Raw genomic sequence first — 17,694 nt, forward strand, 5'->3', positions numbered from 1 at the left:
TGGTTAGAACAAGAAATTACAAGAAAACCTGACCAATGTTTTTAACATAGTATGTTTCCATGAAATGTGTCATTCATGCTTTTTTGGATTTGTTGCCAGGTATGTGAAAGGTTATCCCCCTAACTCTCCGTACATTGGGAGCTCGCCCACCTTGTGCCATCTGTTGGCTGAAAAAGCACCATTTTGCTGCCTACGACTGGACCAGGTGGGCAGTCGCTGTTCCTCCAACTTAGTCACTCAGTTACTTACTGCCTTCATCATTCCTTCCATTCCTTCCCTCCACTCTCTGTCCTTCAAAGAGCAAACTGAGATACCTGCCTGTTTTTTCTTTTGGTTCTCTATGCAGGGTTGCAGGCACAACAGCTTTGAGGATGCTAAGGCTTATGGTTTTAAAAACAAGCTCATTATTGTGTCTGCTGAGACTGCCGGGAACGGTCTCTATAACTTCATAGTGCCTCTCAGAGCTTATTACAGACCCAGAAAAGAACTCAACCCTATTGTCTTGCTGTTGGATAACCCGTGAGTTCACCTTAACACACACTCACACACACATTGTTCCTTTCTCTCCCCTTCACTCTGTCTTTAACTATTTCACGCTGGGAAATGTGTGCTAAAATCTCACGTCAGCCCAGCACTTAGGACAAGGCTGTGGAGGTGGAACTCCATTGTCGGTCCTGATGTTAGGTTACTGCAGCTGCTAACAGTGACGGTATGTTTTGAGCGACAAAGAAAATAAAAATGCTGCGCTCTGTAGCTCTAGACAGTAACCATAGCAACCTGCTTTGCCTTGAACCTGAATGATATATATTGCTAAAAGGGGAGAAAAAGATGAAGGTAATGATTTCTTTGGAGAACACCAACACGCTTTCATTGACAACCCTGATGTGTCCCTTTTCAGCCCCCACATGTGAGCTCTCAGGACACTCATAGAAACGCACACATAACAATAAACTCTCCCTCCATGCAGCTCTTTCTCCCTGCCTTCCTATCGCTGTTGCGCACACACACACACACACACACACACAAATACAAACACCCACACACTTGGATACACAATGAAAGCACTTACGACAGCCTTGGGTCTCTAGTCAGCGGGACTGGGCAGATGCATAAAGTAATGTTCTGTCAGGGGTGGTGGTGGTTGAGGACAGGAAATAATAAAGCAATCTCTCTGAGCACGCTCAGTACCAGATGGACCCATCCCTCAGCCTAAAGACACACTAAGTGGGGACATAACATTATAATAACATTTATTGTACATTGCAAGTAAACAGTTTTTGAGCAAAACGTCAAATAAGTTGTTCACCAAAAATCAGAAGAAAGAAAATAAATGCCACGAGGCTAAAGTTAATCCTGATTAATATATTTTCTTTTACTCATATTCAAAGCTTTATATGTTTCTCGTAGGCCAGATAATCACTTTCTGGAGGCCATCTGCTGTTTTCCTATGGTCTACTACATGGCTGGGACCATAGACAAGTAAGACTGTCACATTACCTTCTGCTTTTCATATTACATTTATTTTCTCATTAAAATGCAGTATATTGAAGGGGAGTTTGCACTTCTCTAAGATTTAATTGGTTGCACAGTATGTTCCAGGTAAATTGGTGTCTGCTGTTGTTATGCACATTGTAGCATAGTTTGTGTGTCTGCGTGTGTGTGTTTCAGTCTGGACAGCTTGCTGCAGTGTGGCATTATCTACGCTGATAATTTGGTTGTTGTGGATAAAGAGAGTACAATGAGTGCAGAGGAGGACTACATGGCTGATGCCAAAACTATTGTCAATGTACAGACGATGTTCAGGTAATCAGATTTGATCATGTTTATCATATATTATTCATGACATGGTCTTTAATTTCTTGACTTTATCATGAACTGTGTGTGTGAATCTGTATCTGGGCCTGCATTAGACACCCTGTGTGGACAACAGCAGCATTACTAAAAATATTTTAAAAGTTTGGTAAAACATTGTGATATTTAGTCTCATCTTCTGACTCTGGTTTGTTTATTTACTCTTTTTTTATAATCACTTTCTTTAATGTACCCTCTTCTCTCTTTCCAGGTTGTTTCCTAGTCTCAGTATTATCACAGAGCTTACTCATCCCTCCAACATGAGATTCATGCAGTTCAGAGCAAAGGACTGCTATTCACTGGCCCTCTCCAAGCTGGAGAAGGTACAACATAACAAGAGGGCTTACAGTGAAGTGTGTAGTATTATTATTCTTATTATGAACGTGATTTGTAAAGAGAAGATGTCGAAGATTTTTTTCTGTCGATTTTGTAAAACACACTTCATATTGTTGTCATGACTTACACTGATGAAAAGTGGCAGACCTTTAAATGCTGTGGACCCTGGCTCTCCCCCACAGAAAGAGCGTGATAAAGGCTCCAACTTGGCCTTCATGTTTCGCCTACCCTTCGCTGCCGGCAGAGTGTTCAGTATTAGCATGCTGGACACCCTGTTGTATCAGGTTGGTACACACCTACAGCTAAGCACCTCAGATGACACTTTTAAATACCACGTAAAAGAAATGTATGCGTCTTGCAGCCACAGAGAAACAGTATCACCTGAAGAAACAGAGCAGCATTACTACAGAAAGCAAAAGTGCCCTCTTGTGTTCAGTCTTTAATAGAGAACTCACTTAAGGTTCTTTATGTCCAATGCTTTTTTTAACTATAATAAACAAAGTTATAAAGTTATAAAAGTGCTTTTCTGTGATTCCATGTCAGTCTTTTGTGAAGGACTACATGATCCTTATTGCAAGGCTGCTGCTGGGGCTGGACACCACTCCAGGATCAGGATATCTCTGTGCCGTGAGTTAGACAGAAGAAAATAATCTAAAAGAAGAAAGAAATGATCGGATACATTGCCTTACTCCAGTTAATCTAACTAATAGTACTAATAGTACATGTATCTCTTGTTCCAGATGAAAGTAACCGAGGAGGATCTGTGGATTAGTACCTATGGCAGACTGTTCCAGAAACTTTGCTCCTCTAGTGCCGAAATTCCTATCGGGATCTATCGGACAGAATCCCACATTTTCTCAACCTCTGAGGTGAGATCTCAGAGATTATACTGTCAGTTGGATCAAGCGAAATATCCATCACGAATGCAAGAACATATTTATTACAAATAGCGTGTAATCTCTTGTTTGCAGCAGAGTCTGGACACATAAATAATGTATTATATAACATGATTAAGAGTCTAAAGCCATGCCAGTGCCGCTTTGAGTTAAATGCAAATATCAGAATGCTACAGTAACATGCTCACAATGACATTATCATATGCTGATCTTTAGCAGGCAATGTTTTAGAGCAATATTGCAGGGCAACGTTGCCGTCATTGGTAATGAGTAAAGATTACTACCATAATCCCCTTCCACCACTAGTCCGCCACCTGCCCCGCACCGCCGCTATCCGTTCAAAACATAGTCAGACTTGCCACTAGCAAGATTGCCCAGCAACATTGCTCAAAAAGTTGCCCCGTGTATAATCAGCTTTAGTTAAGCATGTTAGCATAGGCTCAGAGGTATTTGATAGGTTTTGCATAATCATAGTCTGGATAAATGTAACTTTGATCTGCTGGTGTTGCTAGATGAAAAGCTCCATTCATCCTGTGGAGGTTATGAACGTCTGAACGAAATTTCATGCCAATCTATCCAAACGTTGCTGCAACATTGTACTCAGAACCACAAATGTAGGTTGTTGTGCATGAAGTAAGTTGCTCACCAAAATCATTAGGATTCATGGTCTGGGAACCATAAATTTGCAAACCTAATGTTATATCATCCATTTATTGAAACCTTTAATCTGCTTGTGGTGCTAGATTAAAAGTCAGAGGATGACCAAAGTCAGTAGGCGTTTGCCTCTGGGGACGTAAATGGTTGATCAAATATTTCTAGACCAAATGCTGAACAACTGACTTCTAGATCTCTAGAACCACACTGCTAGTAAGAACTATTATTAAAGTCACCTGAGAATTATTGTTTCAGTTTTCCTGAACTTATTATGATGAACATTCTGGTCGTAAAGGTAACTTCCTGTCTCCCAAAACCAGTCACAGGTGTCAGTCAGTGTTGACGACTGCGAGGACACCAAGGACAGGGGGGACGAGTCTCGCAGCAATGACCAATCAGATCACCCACTTCTGAGGAAGAAGAGCATGCAGTGGGCACGGCGTCTGAGTAAGAAAAGTGTGAGGTGGCAGGGAGTGAACCGGGACTCGAGCAGGGACCACGGCCAGCGCATCGCTCAGCAGCGCCTCAACCTCTACCGACGCTCTGAGAGGGAAGAGCTCTCTGAGCTGGTCCGCAACCGCATGAGGCATCTGGGCCTCCCCACCTCTGGATATGGTAAATATAGACACAATTTTAACTGATAAAGCCAACTTCTCACAACTTTCTTGTCCCAAACTTGTCTTCTTATGCTTAGTTTTTTTTCTGTTTGTTGTCTAACTGCTTTTGTAGAAGACCTAACTAATCTGACAGCCAGTGATGTCATGAACAGAGTCAATCTGGGATACCTACAAGGTAAGCATTTAAGTTCTCCTTTAAGATCCTATGGCAGGCATAAATAAGATCATAAAGATGTGATTATTACAGTTTGCTGATTGAGACGATATTTCTGTTTCAGATGAGCAGAATGATCACCAAAACACCCTGTCGTACGTCCTGATTAACCCTTCTCCTGACACTAGGCTGGAGCTCAATGACATTGTGTAAGGATTACTCCTTTATTTTGCTCCAGTTGTGCTTGCGTGTTTATGCGTTGTTTAATACAAATAGTAATCTGTTTAAAATGTCACCCATTGAAAATAAGGCACAAAGGTGCTAATGTTTATTTCTCAGCTTTGTCATAGCCATCTTATTTTCGATGGTTGTGTATTACTGTGTACATCTTGTCAGAAATGAATCTAAGTGATAATCAAAGCAAAACAGTTAATGCAAAAAAATGTCAAAACACTTTCAGTGGATCCTCTGCCCGAGGATGTGCTGGTGCGTATGGGACTAAAAGGTCAGAAATATAACAAGGCGAGAGGCCATGAAGAGCTTTAAAAGTGATCAATAAAATTTTAAAGTCAATTCTAAAACATACTGGGAGCCAGTGTAATGAAGCTAAAATAGGAGTAATGTGGTTGTATTTCTTTGTTCTGGTTAAAAGCTTGGCAGCTGAGTTCTGGACAGTCTGGAGTCGATCAATAGATTTTTGGTTAAACAGGTGAAAAGGCTGTTGCAAAAATCCAGGCGTGATGAGATGAAGGCGTGTAAAATGGTCTCGGTGTCCTTAAAAGTTAACATAGATCGAATTTTTGCTATATTTCTAAGTTGATAAAAACACGATTGAACAAGCTTTGTGGTGTGCTGCTCGAAATCAAACCAGACACCAAGGTTCTTAGCAACATGCTTAATGTGATTTACAATGGAATACTGCCGTCTGCTGGGACCTGATGACACCTATTTCTGTTTTGTCTGAGTTCAGCTGGAGGAAAATATTTGACATCCATTTTTTAACTTCACAAAGGCAGTCGGTAAGTGAACTCAGCATTCCAGGGTCTGTGGATCTGACGGGCAAGTGCATTTGTGTGTCATCAGCATAAATATGAAAAGAAATACCATGTTTATGGATAATATGTCCAAGGGGAAGCAGATACAAGGAAAACAAAATGGGTCCTAAGACCGACCCCTGAGGCACACCATATTTAACTGGACAGAACGAAGAGACATAGTTGTTTACAGACACGTAAAACTTCCTATTTGACAGGTAGGATGAAAACCATTCTAGGGCAGTACCAGAGATCCCCACCCAGTGCCTCAGTCTGTCTAACATGATGTTGTGATCAATGGTGTTAAAAGCAGCGCTAAGGTCCAGGAGTACCAGGACTGAGCACATACCTTCATCAGAAGACATTAAAAGGTCATTGGTGACTTTAAGCAGGGCAGTCTCAGTGCTGTGGCACTTCCAGAAACCAGACTGAAACTTTTCAAATAATTTGTTATTTTCCAGTACAGTGAGCAGCTGTTTGGACACAATTCTTTCTAGAATCTTTGCAATAAAAGGCAGTTTTGAAATTGGTCTAAAATTTTGTGGGAGGGAGGGATCTAAACCAGGTTTCTTTAAAAGTGGGTTCACGCAAGATGTTTTAAAATAATCAGGGACACAACCAGTAGTAGGGAGCTCAAAGATCAAATGAGGCCTGACAGAATCCATTACTTTCAGTAAAAACTTTGTAGGTATTACATCAAGTGTGCTGGATAAATAGGCAATCAACAACACAATCAGCGTAAGAACTTTATAAGGTACGTCAGTGTTGCATTTGCAACTTGGTCCGCTACCCCTCCAAAAATAACTTAATACTGCTTTACAAAAGCACTGCCCCTACCAATTTTGTAGCATATCATTTTGGAAATAATATACGGTCACAAGGAAACAACGTGAATTATAACAGCTGAGCAAGCAAGGCACCTATCAGTATCCATGGCGACGGCTGTTTCTTGTTCATGATGAGTGTGGCGAGTGCACCCCACAGTTTACTTGTTTATTTAATTCCTCTGCTTTGCCCTTCATAGCTAAGAGTGTGACTTCTGTAGTGAGGGGTTAGTGAGTGGTGAATTGGTTTGGGAAAGTTTCTGAACACTGAGCTCCAATGTGGCAACTCTTAACAACTGATGTGCATGTTTATCTCTCTCTTTCTCTCCCAGGTACTTGATTCGTTCAGACCCTCTGGCTCACGTCCCAGAGGAGCCTCCTGTCCACAGCAGCAGCCTGAAAGAGAGACACGAATCCAGTGTAGACACCAGAGAGGACACCCAGCTCTGATACCATGCTGACCTTCACTGGTACTTCATAATCACCCCCTTCTGCTGTCATGGGGGTCTGGTTGCACCCATGCAGGTCAAGTCTGAAAGAGGACATTTTGTGCTACAATGTTCCAGCATTGCAGTCTACAGTCAGCTGTAATATATGAGTGCCTACTGTTTGGCAGATGACATTTGACATCATCTGTGACATTTTCATCCTCTTGCCACATACTCTGTATGTAAGAATGGTGTATTCATGTCAAAGCTCTCTCTCTTGGTGATGATCAGTGATAGACAAGCTTGTTAACTGAAGGGATATCAATCAGGTCCATCAGATGTACAGGACCACACATGATTTTTTTTGTCATTGATTTAAAAAAAATATATAACCACTGTTTTCTGTGAGTGTCTAGTCAGTGTATTTGGTACCCAAATGGTTAACATCTCTCCTTCTCTACTACGAGTCCAATGCGTTTTTAAGATTTGAAAGATTATGTACTCCTCCTCGTATGCCTCACAGTGGTTTGGTCTTCTGCGTACCTTTTTCAGACCCTCAGCAACTTTCTTTCTAAAAAGTGACTAGTGACAAATCTAGTGAGTTAGTCAGACCATCAGGGGTAGAGTGAGATATGTACAAAAGTCTCTTATTTTGTAGGCTAATTTATTCCTCTGCATGCTTCTCAGATTAATCTAATTCAGCAGCTCTCCCTCTCCTCTCGCACTGTGCGCACACAGGCAGGAGTGAGAGTGAGTTGCTGTACATTTCTTAGTCTGAATGAGGTTTTTGCACTACAATAACTTAATTTAACCCTTTAAACTGGCCATGCCATATACTCGTGCCACTTTTCATCAGTGTAAGTCATGCCAAAAAAGGATTTATTTGATTTATACTATATTAGTAATCAGAAAACCAAATTTTACTTTCAGTGCTGCTCAGTGAAAGAACTTGCTTTTTAATTCACATTTGTCGCTGTTTCGTCAAGGTATGTATTTCTAAAATGCTACAAAAACTAAAATAAACTATGAAAATATTGATTTTACTGTATGTGGATTATTCCTATAACTTTAAGATGAACTATCCCAAATCAACTTTCACTGACATTGTCTTCTCTACATTTAAACGAGATGTAATTTGAAATATATGTTCATTTTAATTAGCGAAAACAAAAATTTCATGTTCACTCATCAGTTTGAATAACTTGAAAGAGAGTAAATGTCTGTTTGGTATCGAGTTGCAGTGGGTATTTAACATTAAAACACAGGGACGTAGATACTAATCTGGTAACTAATGTGACCCCTTTGCATGACGTCGTCTGAAATCCGCCAGTAGTATATCCAAGTTATTCAGTATTTATATTTACATGCACTTTATGTCCGTCTGTCTTGGCAATCAAGCAAACAGTTTCCACGTGACATATTACGAAAAACATTCAGACTTATTTACTTCTTAAAAAAGTTTTCTTATATAGAACGTTTTTAATAAGATGTTTTCCTATAGCATAGTCTCAGTTTTTTTAAGATGTATAGAATAGTGTAAAGGTAGCACCCTGGCTTCACCTAACTGTATAAAATTGATAAGGAAGGAATAAACGGGACGATAACTCCAAACGTCTGGTTTTATTTTATTTTTTAACAAATCGGGTATGGAATTAATCTGCAGATGTCATAATGCATATTATTAAATTGTTTTTACTGCTGAAAAGACAAAAGTCTAAGCTTTACAATAGGCCATATGAAAGTACAGGTGTAAATGCACCGAAGATGCATTGAGGATGAATTGTGATCCGATCCAAACTATCTCTGGTAGAAGTCGATGACACGTTGTGACCACACTGAACATAAGTGTAAATGCAAATGTGTTGTCAATCCACATACAACAACTTAATATGGTGAAAATATGTACCGTTCGCAGTCTTCCGCAAATAAAATAAAATGTTTGACGGCTCATACAGCTGTGTCCATATAGTGTTTTTCCATTAATGTGCTTAAAGCAACACTTGGTAACAATTGAACATACATTGCAAAACCTTCTGCATCTCCCTCTGCTGCTCGTACGACTCTGTTATGCCTCTCCCACCAAAGCCACAAGCAGGAGGCTGTTGGCCTTAGAAACTTCATCCAGCTCTTGCTCTCCCCGTCAAGAGCCTCGCCAAGACCCCAGTTCCCCTCTCCACTGCTCATCTTCTCAAAGATGCCCCTCCAACGCTTTGCAGCCCAGGCACAACACCCCAGGGTTCAGAGGTAGCTGCCAGAATGTCTAACCCTCAAAAATTATTCTCTACTGTTTGTTATCATACTTCTTTGTCACTCATTGATACGATACGCCATGGCATCAGACATAATGAGCTTGAAGGTCCATGTGGAGCCGGGACGTGTTCACACAAGTGTTTTGTACTATATGGTGTGGTTGACGAAGGAGACAAAGGACTTTACAGATTATCTGTCTCAAGTACTATTGTCAAGATATAGTGAAAGCATGCTCCTCTGATTTAAAAAATAAAAAAAATAAAGCACTTAAATGCTCATTTCTAATGACTTTTGGAAACAGAATGTACTTATTAGTGTGGTTGAAAGAGGGTATTTGCAGTGACAGAATATGGAGAACAGACTGGGGAGGGGAGATTATGAAGACTCGGGTGCACATTCAGAGAGACAGAGAAGAATATAACTAAAACAAAACCGTCTAGGAACGCAACAAATGTTTGTGAACACAGAACTGTCTTCAATGCAAATTCTGATGACATGCCATTGACCTAACAAAGTCATTTTACTATGTGAATTTTAGAAGACAACATACAGTATGTCATCTAGTGTTACAAGCTCATCCTCCTCAGTTTTTTCTGTTCCTACTCAATTGACCTCTGTCTTCTTCCCCTTAAAATACTGTAGGATGTTAATCTCTGTGTGAACATTTTGATTACTTTTAAATTGTTTATGGCATGGTCACGGACAGAGGCAAAGAAATGAATGGAGTTTGTCCCTGGTCAGCTCACTCTCCAGACAAAGCATTTGTTGGGGCTTCTGGGTCTTTAGAGAACTTTATTCCTGCATTCTTGATAATTTTAGAGCACATAACTAAATTAGCCATTAAAATACATTTTCAAAACAAGAAACGCCTCTCTAACTCTCCTCAAGTAAAGTAATCACCTCAGCTGAGCCCTTGAGTACAATAAATGTATAAGCCATATAATTATCAATCTTACCATCTCAGTATGCAGAATGTCCCATTTCAGAGCAATGTATATAATATTAATGGTTTGATTGTTAGTACATTAATGTGTACACCACTTTGATGTTGCTTCTGGTAATAGTAGGGTTTATTTTAATTACTTTATGTACTATACTGCTGGGTAGCTTGTAATCAATTGTCTTATCTTAACCTATAATAACAGACTATAATTTATTTGTGGATTATATTTTGTATAAATAATCCCAATCAATAACCAAAGTTATGGTAAGTAACAGGTCCCTGACCGGAGGTCTGTATTCAGATTATAATTTCTGTAGATGACAGAGAAATGATGAGACAGGCAACAGGTAGTGTGTTTCCCTTCCTCGCTTCTACCAGAGAAGAGCTCTTAAATATTGACTTTCAACTGCTCATACTATTCCACTGCTCTTTATCGAACCTGGAACCTGGTCCTGGTCAGCGTTTACATTCCACCTCAGGCCTGTGTTAGTGAGGTGTTGCTACACCTGGCCAACCAGATAACTAACGTGGAGAAAAAACATCCAGACTCCCTGCTCATTGTTCTCGGGGACTTCAACAGTGCAAACCTCAGCCATGAACTTCCAAAGTACAGACAGCATATTAAGTGTCCCACCAGGGACACTAACACACTGGACCACTGCTACACTACATTAAAGGACGCCAATCGCTTTGTTCCCCGCAGCCCTGGGACTCATCTTATCTCAACATACAGGCAGAAATTAAAATCTGGACCAACAAGTCAAAGCTGTATTTACAGGCCTGCTTTGACTGCACTGACTGGAGTGTTTTTGAGGCTGCAGCCACTGACCTGGATGAACTAACTGACACTGTGACATCTTACATCAGTTTTTGTTTTTGTGTGCAGACTAAATCCTTCCGCATATACAACAACCAAAAACCCTGGTTCACAGCGAAACTCAGGAAGCTTCGTAAGACCAAAGAGGAGGCCTTCAGAATTGGGAACAGAGTCCTGTACAGCCAGGAACACACTGACTTAAGAGATCAAAGCAGCAAAGAGGAGCTACACTGAAAAGCTATAAAACATCTTCACAGCCAGTGACCCTGCATCAGTGTGGAAAGGCCTGCAGACACTCACCAACTACAGGAGGCCATCCCCCAACACTGTTGGTACTCAACAACTGGCAGACGAGCTGAATAGTTTTTATTGTAGGTTTGAAAAGCCCACAGTCACACCTCTCCTCTGCTCCAACACCATCTTCAAACAGTCACCTTCCCCCTCCGACACACTGCCACCCCCCCTCTCTGACCCCTCATCTGCACTCAAGATCTGTGAAGAGGACGGGAGCCACCTCTTCCAAAGAAAGAAGATCGTGGACTTCAGGAGGAGCCCCCACACTCTTCCCCCCATCACCATTCTAAACAGCCTGATGGCAGAAGGAATAAAATAATTTGCATATCTGTTAGTTTTCCTTGTGGGGGCGAGGTAGCGCCGTCCGGAGGGCATTAAACAGAATTCCTGACTAAGAACGTGGTCAGAATGACTCATGACCTGTCTAGCCTTCTGGAAGACCTGTTTTTCCCAGAGGGAGCTCAGGTCTGTCAGCTGAACTCCAATGATCTTGGAGCAGCAATTGTGATAAGGTACTCCCATGACCCGATTGAGCCCCCTGAAGAAGTGACAGCAGGGCAGTGTCATCAGAAAATTTTCAAGGTAGCTACCCTGTTGGGAAGTCCTGCAGCTGTCTGTGTACATAATACAGAGCAAAGGAGAGAGGACAAAGCCCTGCGGAGAACCTTTATTTGAAGTGATGATACTGGACATGTGGCCATTCACAAATAAAAAGTTTAAGAGCAACTGGTAGAGGTAGATTAAATAAGAGACAAGTTGCTCAATTAAAATATGAGGCTGCATCTTGTTAAAAGCTGAAGAAAAATCAAGAAATAAAAGTCTTGCATGTGATTTGGGTTTTTCAAGGTGCTTGTATTATCTGACTAAAATAAAATTTTAGAGTCATCCACACCTTTCCCAGCTTGATAGGCAAATTGTAGTGGATCTAGTTTGCCATTGATTAGAGACAAGTGTCTATAGGCACAAGGCAACAGACTCAGGAACAGTTTCTTCCCACGAGCCATCATTTTGATGAACAGCTGACTTCTGACTCACAGTGTCAGGAACAATTCCTGTGCAATAACCCAGTAACTCTGCCTCTAATCAGCCACCTGTTCACTGACTACCACCTCTTATTTATTCATCATTCTCTCGTTCTCTATTTCAGAGCAGCTCATACTGTTAATATTGTCATATTATAGATACTGTATACCAAATCCACCTACCTCAAGTACATAATACTTATTTATTCCAGCATCCTTTGCACTATGCACAATCACACTGTGTACATGAGAACATGTGTATGTGCACCTGTATATCTCATCCACCTTCGACATGTACATAATAATAATGGTAGTAATAATTCACTCTTGCATCCTTTGCACTCGGCTCATTGCACTATTGTCTTAATCTGTCTATATTGGTTTTGTTTATAGTGTGTGTGTGTGTGTGTGTGTATCTCTATATATATATATATGTGTGTGTGTGTGTGTGCGCGTGTGTTCTATACTGTAGCCTGTGTCTGACCTGGCAAATAAAGCTGATACTGATTCTACAAGCCACACCAAGCTGTCTCGGTAGGGAGGCGAGGCCCCCTTGTGGCAAAAAACAGTATTACGATCCCAACATAAATGTACATCAAATTAACTCAATTAGGCTCTGCTACAACAATAAAACACATGGAAATTACACAGACTATTGCTAATAAAATCACATAATGTAACCATGTGTGTCACATTGTGCAATAAGTGTAGTAAAGACTATATTTGTTTGGTACAGATGCAGTGGAGTAGAAGGTACCAGAAAATCAAAATACTAAAAGTGCAATTACCTCAAAATTGCACTGAAGTACAGTACTTGAGTAAATGTACTTACAGGTAGTAACATTCCACCGACTCTTTAAACATTACATCTCTAGCATTTGTGTAAAAATATATGTGCATTAAAATTTTTGTTGTTGGCATGCAAAGACATTGAGACACTATTAGAATTGAGATCAGCAGCCATGTCATGTATCAAAACAAACTACTGAACTAAAAATAATTACTAAAATTACTTTCCCATGGTACCATAAAATCACTTTGCGAACCTTTCTATCTACTGGCCTATTTGATTTCACCAGTACAACAACTCAGTTAATTAAAAGCAGCTTTTCTCTGCCTAATGAGTCATGTAATAAATCTGATATATGCAACAAGTTAACAGATAAAATACTGAAATATCCCTATGATTACCCAGATGAAATTTTAGAACCAGAAACAGTTTGCTTATGACACAGACTGTATCCTAATTTAGTAACTTGGTGTTTGGTAATGGGCGTACTCAAATGAGTGTGCATTTAACAAGTTACACTGTCTTGTGGCATTATAAAGTAATATAGCCTATACAACAGCGCGGAACGTTTTATTATTTTCTTTTTATATAAAAGATATATATGATTATATGGTATATGATTTAGCCAATGCTACTAAAACGAACACCAAAAATTAACAGGAACTGTTAAGAATTGCAGCAATTTATGCCAAACATCAATGGAAAGCTGGCAACCTCGCCTACCTTGACTTTCTTCTTTGGGTGTGGATCAATTTACCGTTCTGATCTCAACCCTGAGTAAATGCCTGAATGCACCAATCAGAGGCAGCATTTTTATGATGTTATCACGTAGACTTCTCAAAAGACACACAATACCGAGTTCGCCAAGTTCGGACTTCTATACTTTAAAGCTCGGACTTGGCAAGTTCGGCACGGGAGCACAAACTCCCAGGGACGGGAGCGCGCAGTCAGTCATTCAGCAATTGGAACAACATCCTAACCTCCTTTCCTTCACCACGATGGAAAACGTCATGAGGTCAAGGAAAGATGTGAAGGAGAATCCGTAAAGACTTAGGAAAAGAAGACGGCGGGTCTAAGAGAATCCGACTGCTCTTTATAAGCGACGTAATTATGCGACGGCGGGTTTTACTGACGTGACCTGCCATGATGAAACCACAATCTTCTGAAGACGGACTACAAAAAGCGCATCTATGACACTGCGCCCCGTGTTGTTGTAATGCAGGCCGTCTAAAGGTGGACAACACGGTGGAATATATAACTTAATAACCAAGATAGCAAAAAGGCAGATAAGGTACCAGTCACTAAATAATGGACAGGGTTGTCACATTGAGAATGCTCACACTCACCCACAGAATGACAGTGTAACTGTGCTGAGAGAGAGAGAGAGAGAGAGAGAGAGAGAGAGAGAGAGAGAGAGAGAGAGCGACGGGGCGAGATGAGATGCTGAGAGAATATATGCTGTGCAGCGCTCTGTCATCAAATACGATTTTACCCATTTTAAATAGTAACAAAATCAATCGAAAATCAGCCTTGATAATGTGGCAGGCCGCCACAAATAAATCAATGTGTGGGAAACGCCTACTGTAGAGGTTATCCAGCTTGATCTTTGCCTTTATTAAGGCGAGGGTGTCAGCATCTGTGACTGAAGAAAAATAAATTTGCTGAAGGCTACACACTGCAACATTATCCTCACTTTGATCACATTACAAGACTGGTCTCAGTTATTGTTGACAGTTTAAGATATATGCATATTACAAAGTTATGGCATAAGAGAGAAAAGGCTTAATAGCCAATGGTAACTTACATGGTGATCAACATCCTTTATCCGTCATGGTTGTTTCAACAACCCGAAACATAAAACGTTGTTGAAACAGTATTAGATTACAAAAAAGCCTAAAGAAAACAAACCAAAAGAAATAAGGTAATTATGAGTCTTATTAAAGTATCATAATGTGTGTCTGTATTGCAAGGACTTTGCTAAATGTGGTTGATGGATTTTATCGTTTGAGTTTGAGAAAGTGCGCCGCTTTAAATGTTGCCGCCGCAAGGAATTGTGGGACGGCATTCTCTCCTTTCCTTTCGTAAAGGATGGTCCATGGTGTATCCTATGCTAAAGGAGATATGAAAGGAAGCATTGAGGCACCTTTCCTCAGCTTTTAGAGAATTTTAACAGCTCTTATCATGGCTGACACTGAAATACTTCCGGGTCACTTCACTCAGTTAGGAACCTTCCTAAGCAAAAAAGACTTTTCGAACGCAGCCATCATGTCGGCCGGACCCGTTAGCTGGCGGGACCTCACATCTCCGAAAACGTCGTAGCAATTTTTTAAATCAGCTCTGTCTTGATAAATCAACCACATATGTGGAGTTTAAACAACTATATTCTATAAACTCTTAAAACTACTAGATGTGACAGAAGAACAGCAGTATTATAAGTTACAGTTGTGAGTTTTTGGCGGTGAAATGCATTCTGGGATATCTGGCTATCCATACAAGTCATCTATGCTCGGTAAAACGTGCATAGCGAGAACACATCCGGGTATTTGACTGTACTTGGCTAGATGCGGACTTTTGAATTAGAACAGTACTTTGGCTGCCACTTGAGAAATAGCTGTATTTTTCGGTCTCTATTTTTAAACCTTAGACTGTATTAATGTTTAAAGTATTTAGATACAAAACAAGAAACCATTTTGATCAACCATATCAAATTCAAATGACAAAAAAACACATGTAAACCTATCATACATCCCAGAGCCCTTTAACTGCTACTAATGCTGCGTTCCTCGGAACTAGGAAATTTCAAACCTCCAACTAGAAACACTACCCTGGAACGCCACCTGAAGTCGGATTTAGTACTTGTGAACTCGGGGGGGGGGATATGTTCCCCCACTTCACGAGAAGCAGCTGAATTACGTCACAAAACAATGTCAGCACCCATGGATGCACACATTGTAAATGGTAAACCATAAACTAATAAGCAACAAAAGTATATTTGCATGTATTTAAATTAAAATAATACATACGGTCATATAGTAAAACCTGTTCTGCATGTACATTGATGAGGAAATATGTTAGGCCTATTAGGAATCTGGCTACAGTAAAGAATCTCATAAAGTCATCTTCTCTGCATAAAAGTTAAAAAATGCCAAACCATTGGGAAGTATAACCTACAACATTGACTGACTTGAGGGTTACCAACTGATGTAGGGGTACACAGAACTAGTAAAGTAGGCTATAGGCTATTTATGTCTGTTGTTGCAGTTAAACTGCACTGCCCTACAAAGCCAAAGCGCAGCAACTACACATTTAGTCAAAATTGAGTTAAGACTTGAAATGGGCTTAATGACATCTGTTCTGTCTTGTGACAATGTCTCCTACTTAAATTTTGCCCCGTTTCAGAGAAACAAGAGTGTCAAAATTGCAGTAACTACAAAATCCAAGCTAATACCAAGGCAAACCGCAGTGATGTTACTGCGCTCTGACTGGCTTTGTTTGACAAGTGAACTGTAATACTGTTTGCCCCGATCGTAACACTCCCTCACACAGAACCAACAAGCCAACCAGCTAATATTATCTTGCCATAGAGAAACACCATAGCACAATCCCGCAGTAAAATCATTGTTGAACTTGCATTAAAACGCAGCAAGGCGAATGACAGCTCTATAATCAGTTAAGATTAGCTAACTAAGTTGGCTAGCCAGCCACTTGCAAATCAGACAAACATTTTAGCCTACCTGCTCCCTTGAAGGCATTTACTCTGGCAGCGTGATTTATAATCGCGTTGATGTTTTTTATTTCCATCTCTTTCTTCACATTTCAAGCAGCTATTCCAATTGTTGTGACAGAGGTTAACGTTAAAGTTATATAAAAAAAAAAGTTAAAGGCATTTTTCTCAGTTTCAGTGTTTGCGTAGTTACTGCACTTAGACTTTGTAGGGCAGTGCAGTCCTTTTAATTAACACCTAAAACACTGCTGAGGCTGCAACTGTGTGTACACTTTGTCACGGTCAGCCGTTTTCGTTCACTTTTGGTGTCATGCACCACCATGCACCTGGAACGCATTGAGGTCGACGTTTCAACTGGGAAATCTCCCAGTTCCGACCGGTCACGAACGCGGCATAAAAGTCTTGTCTGAGCAGACTTATCAACAATTACATGGAAGATACTACGATCACTTATACAATCGTATTGAGAGTCCAGACAGGTCTGCTTAAATAAAAAAGGGAGAACTAAAAATCATTGAATTCACAGCCATTAATGAGAGAAAAGACAGCTGCAAATTCTTTTAAGCCTACAGGTGACTTTCTGTGTTGCTCTGAGAATTTATTAAAGTTGCAGTTTCTTCTTCACAGTAAATGGATGAATGACATTTTTTAATGTTATAAGTTTAATTAAAATAATTCACTCATTTTAAAATACACCACAACTCTAAAACCTTGTGGATAAACATCAACAGACTAACAGTAAAAAAGAAAAAGAAAAAAGGCATTATACTCCAGTACAATGAGTTAATGTGTTTTTTGACCAGGAGGCATTCATATTTTGTAAATTAATAACAGTACAATTAACAATAACAACAATATTTCATGTGGACCACTTTTCGGCTAAATATTTATGTTTAACTTATCAGCAGCTATGTCATATTTATTGAATTGTAGATCCATGAGAACGTTTTTTTGTGGAGTGAAATTAAAACTACAGAAAAACAAAGCAAATGTATTCAGATCTTCTAAGGCATACAATTGGAGATGTTCATTAGAATTATAAATAAGACATGATGAACTA

General features: G+C 40.1%; 1 protein-coding gene across 6 annotated transcripts in view; it reads left to right on the top strand.

Moving 5' to 3' along the window:
- kcnt1 (potassium channel, subfamily T, member 1) overlaps positions 1-8,520 on the top strand; it is a 44,864-nt gene extending 36,344 nt beyond the window's left edge. For 5 of the 6 annotated variants that reach the window (XM_038733998.1, XM_038733999.1, XM_038734001.1 and 2 more), the window contains 12 exons: positions 100-205; positions 347-519; positions 1,408-1,479; positions 1,669-1,803; positions 2,063-2,204; positions 2,370-2,471; positions 2,731-2,814; positions 2,928-3,056; positions 4,058-4,352; positions 4,467-4,529; positions 4,633-4,717; positions 6,699-8,520. In XM_038733998.1, coding sequence (XP_038589926.1) covers positions 100-205; positions 347-519; positions 1,408-1,479; positions 1,669-1,803; positions 2,063-2,204; positions 2,370-2,471; positions 2,731-2,814; positions 2,928-3,056; positions 4,058-4,352; positions 4,467-4,529; positions 4,633-4,717; positions 6,699-6,816 — 1,504 coding nt within the window. In that variant the 3' untranslated portion in view covers positions 6,817-8,520. The remainder of the gene's footprint in view (positions 1-99; positions 206-346; positions 520-1,407; positions 1,480-1,668; positions 1,804-2,062; positions 2,205-2,369; positions 2,472-2,730; positions 2,815-2,927; positions 3,057-4,057; positions 4,353-4,466; positions 4,530-4,632; positions 4,718-6,698) is intronic. The other variant, XM_038734000.1, reaches the window with a different exon arrangement.
- The last annotated feature ends 9,174 nt before the right edge of the window (positions 8,521-17,694 follow it).

The sequence above is a fragment of the Micropterus salmoides genome, unplaced genomic scaffold (genome assembly GCF_014851395.1).
Source record: "Micropterus salmoides isolate LMB-PRFRI ecotype aquatic unplaced genomic scaffold, ASM1485139v1 Ms_hic_scaffold_20, whole genome shotgun sequence".
Lineage (NCBI taxonomy): Eukaryota > Metazoa > Chordata > Actinopteri > Centrarchiformes > Centrarchidae > Micropterus > Micropterus salmoides.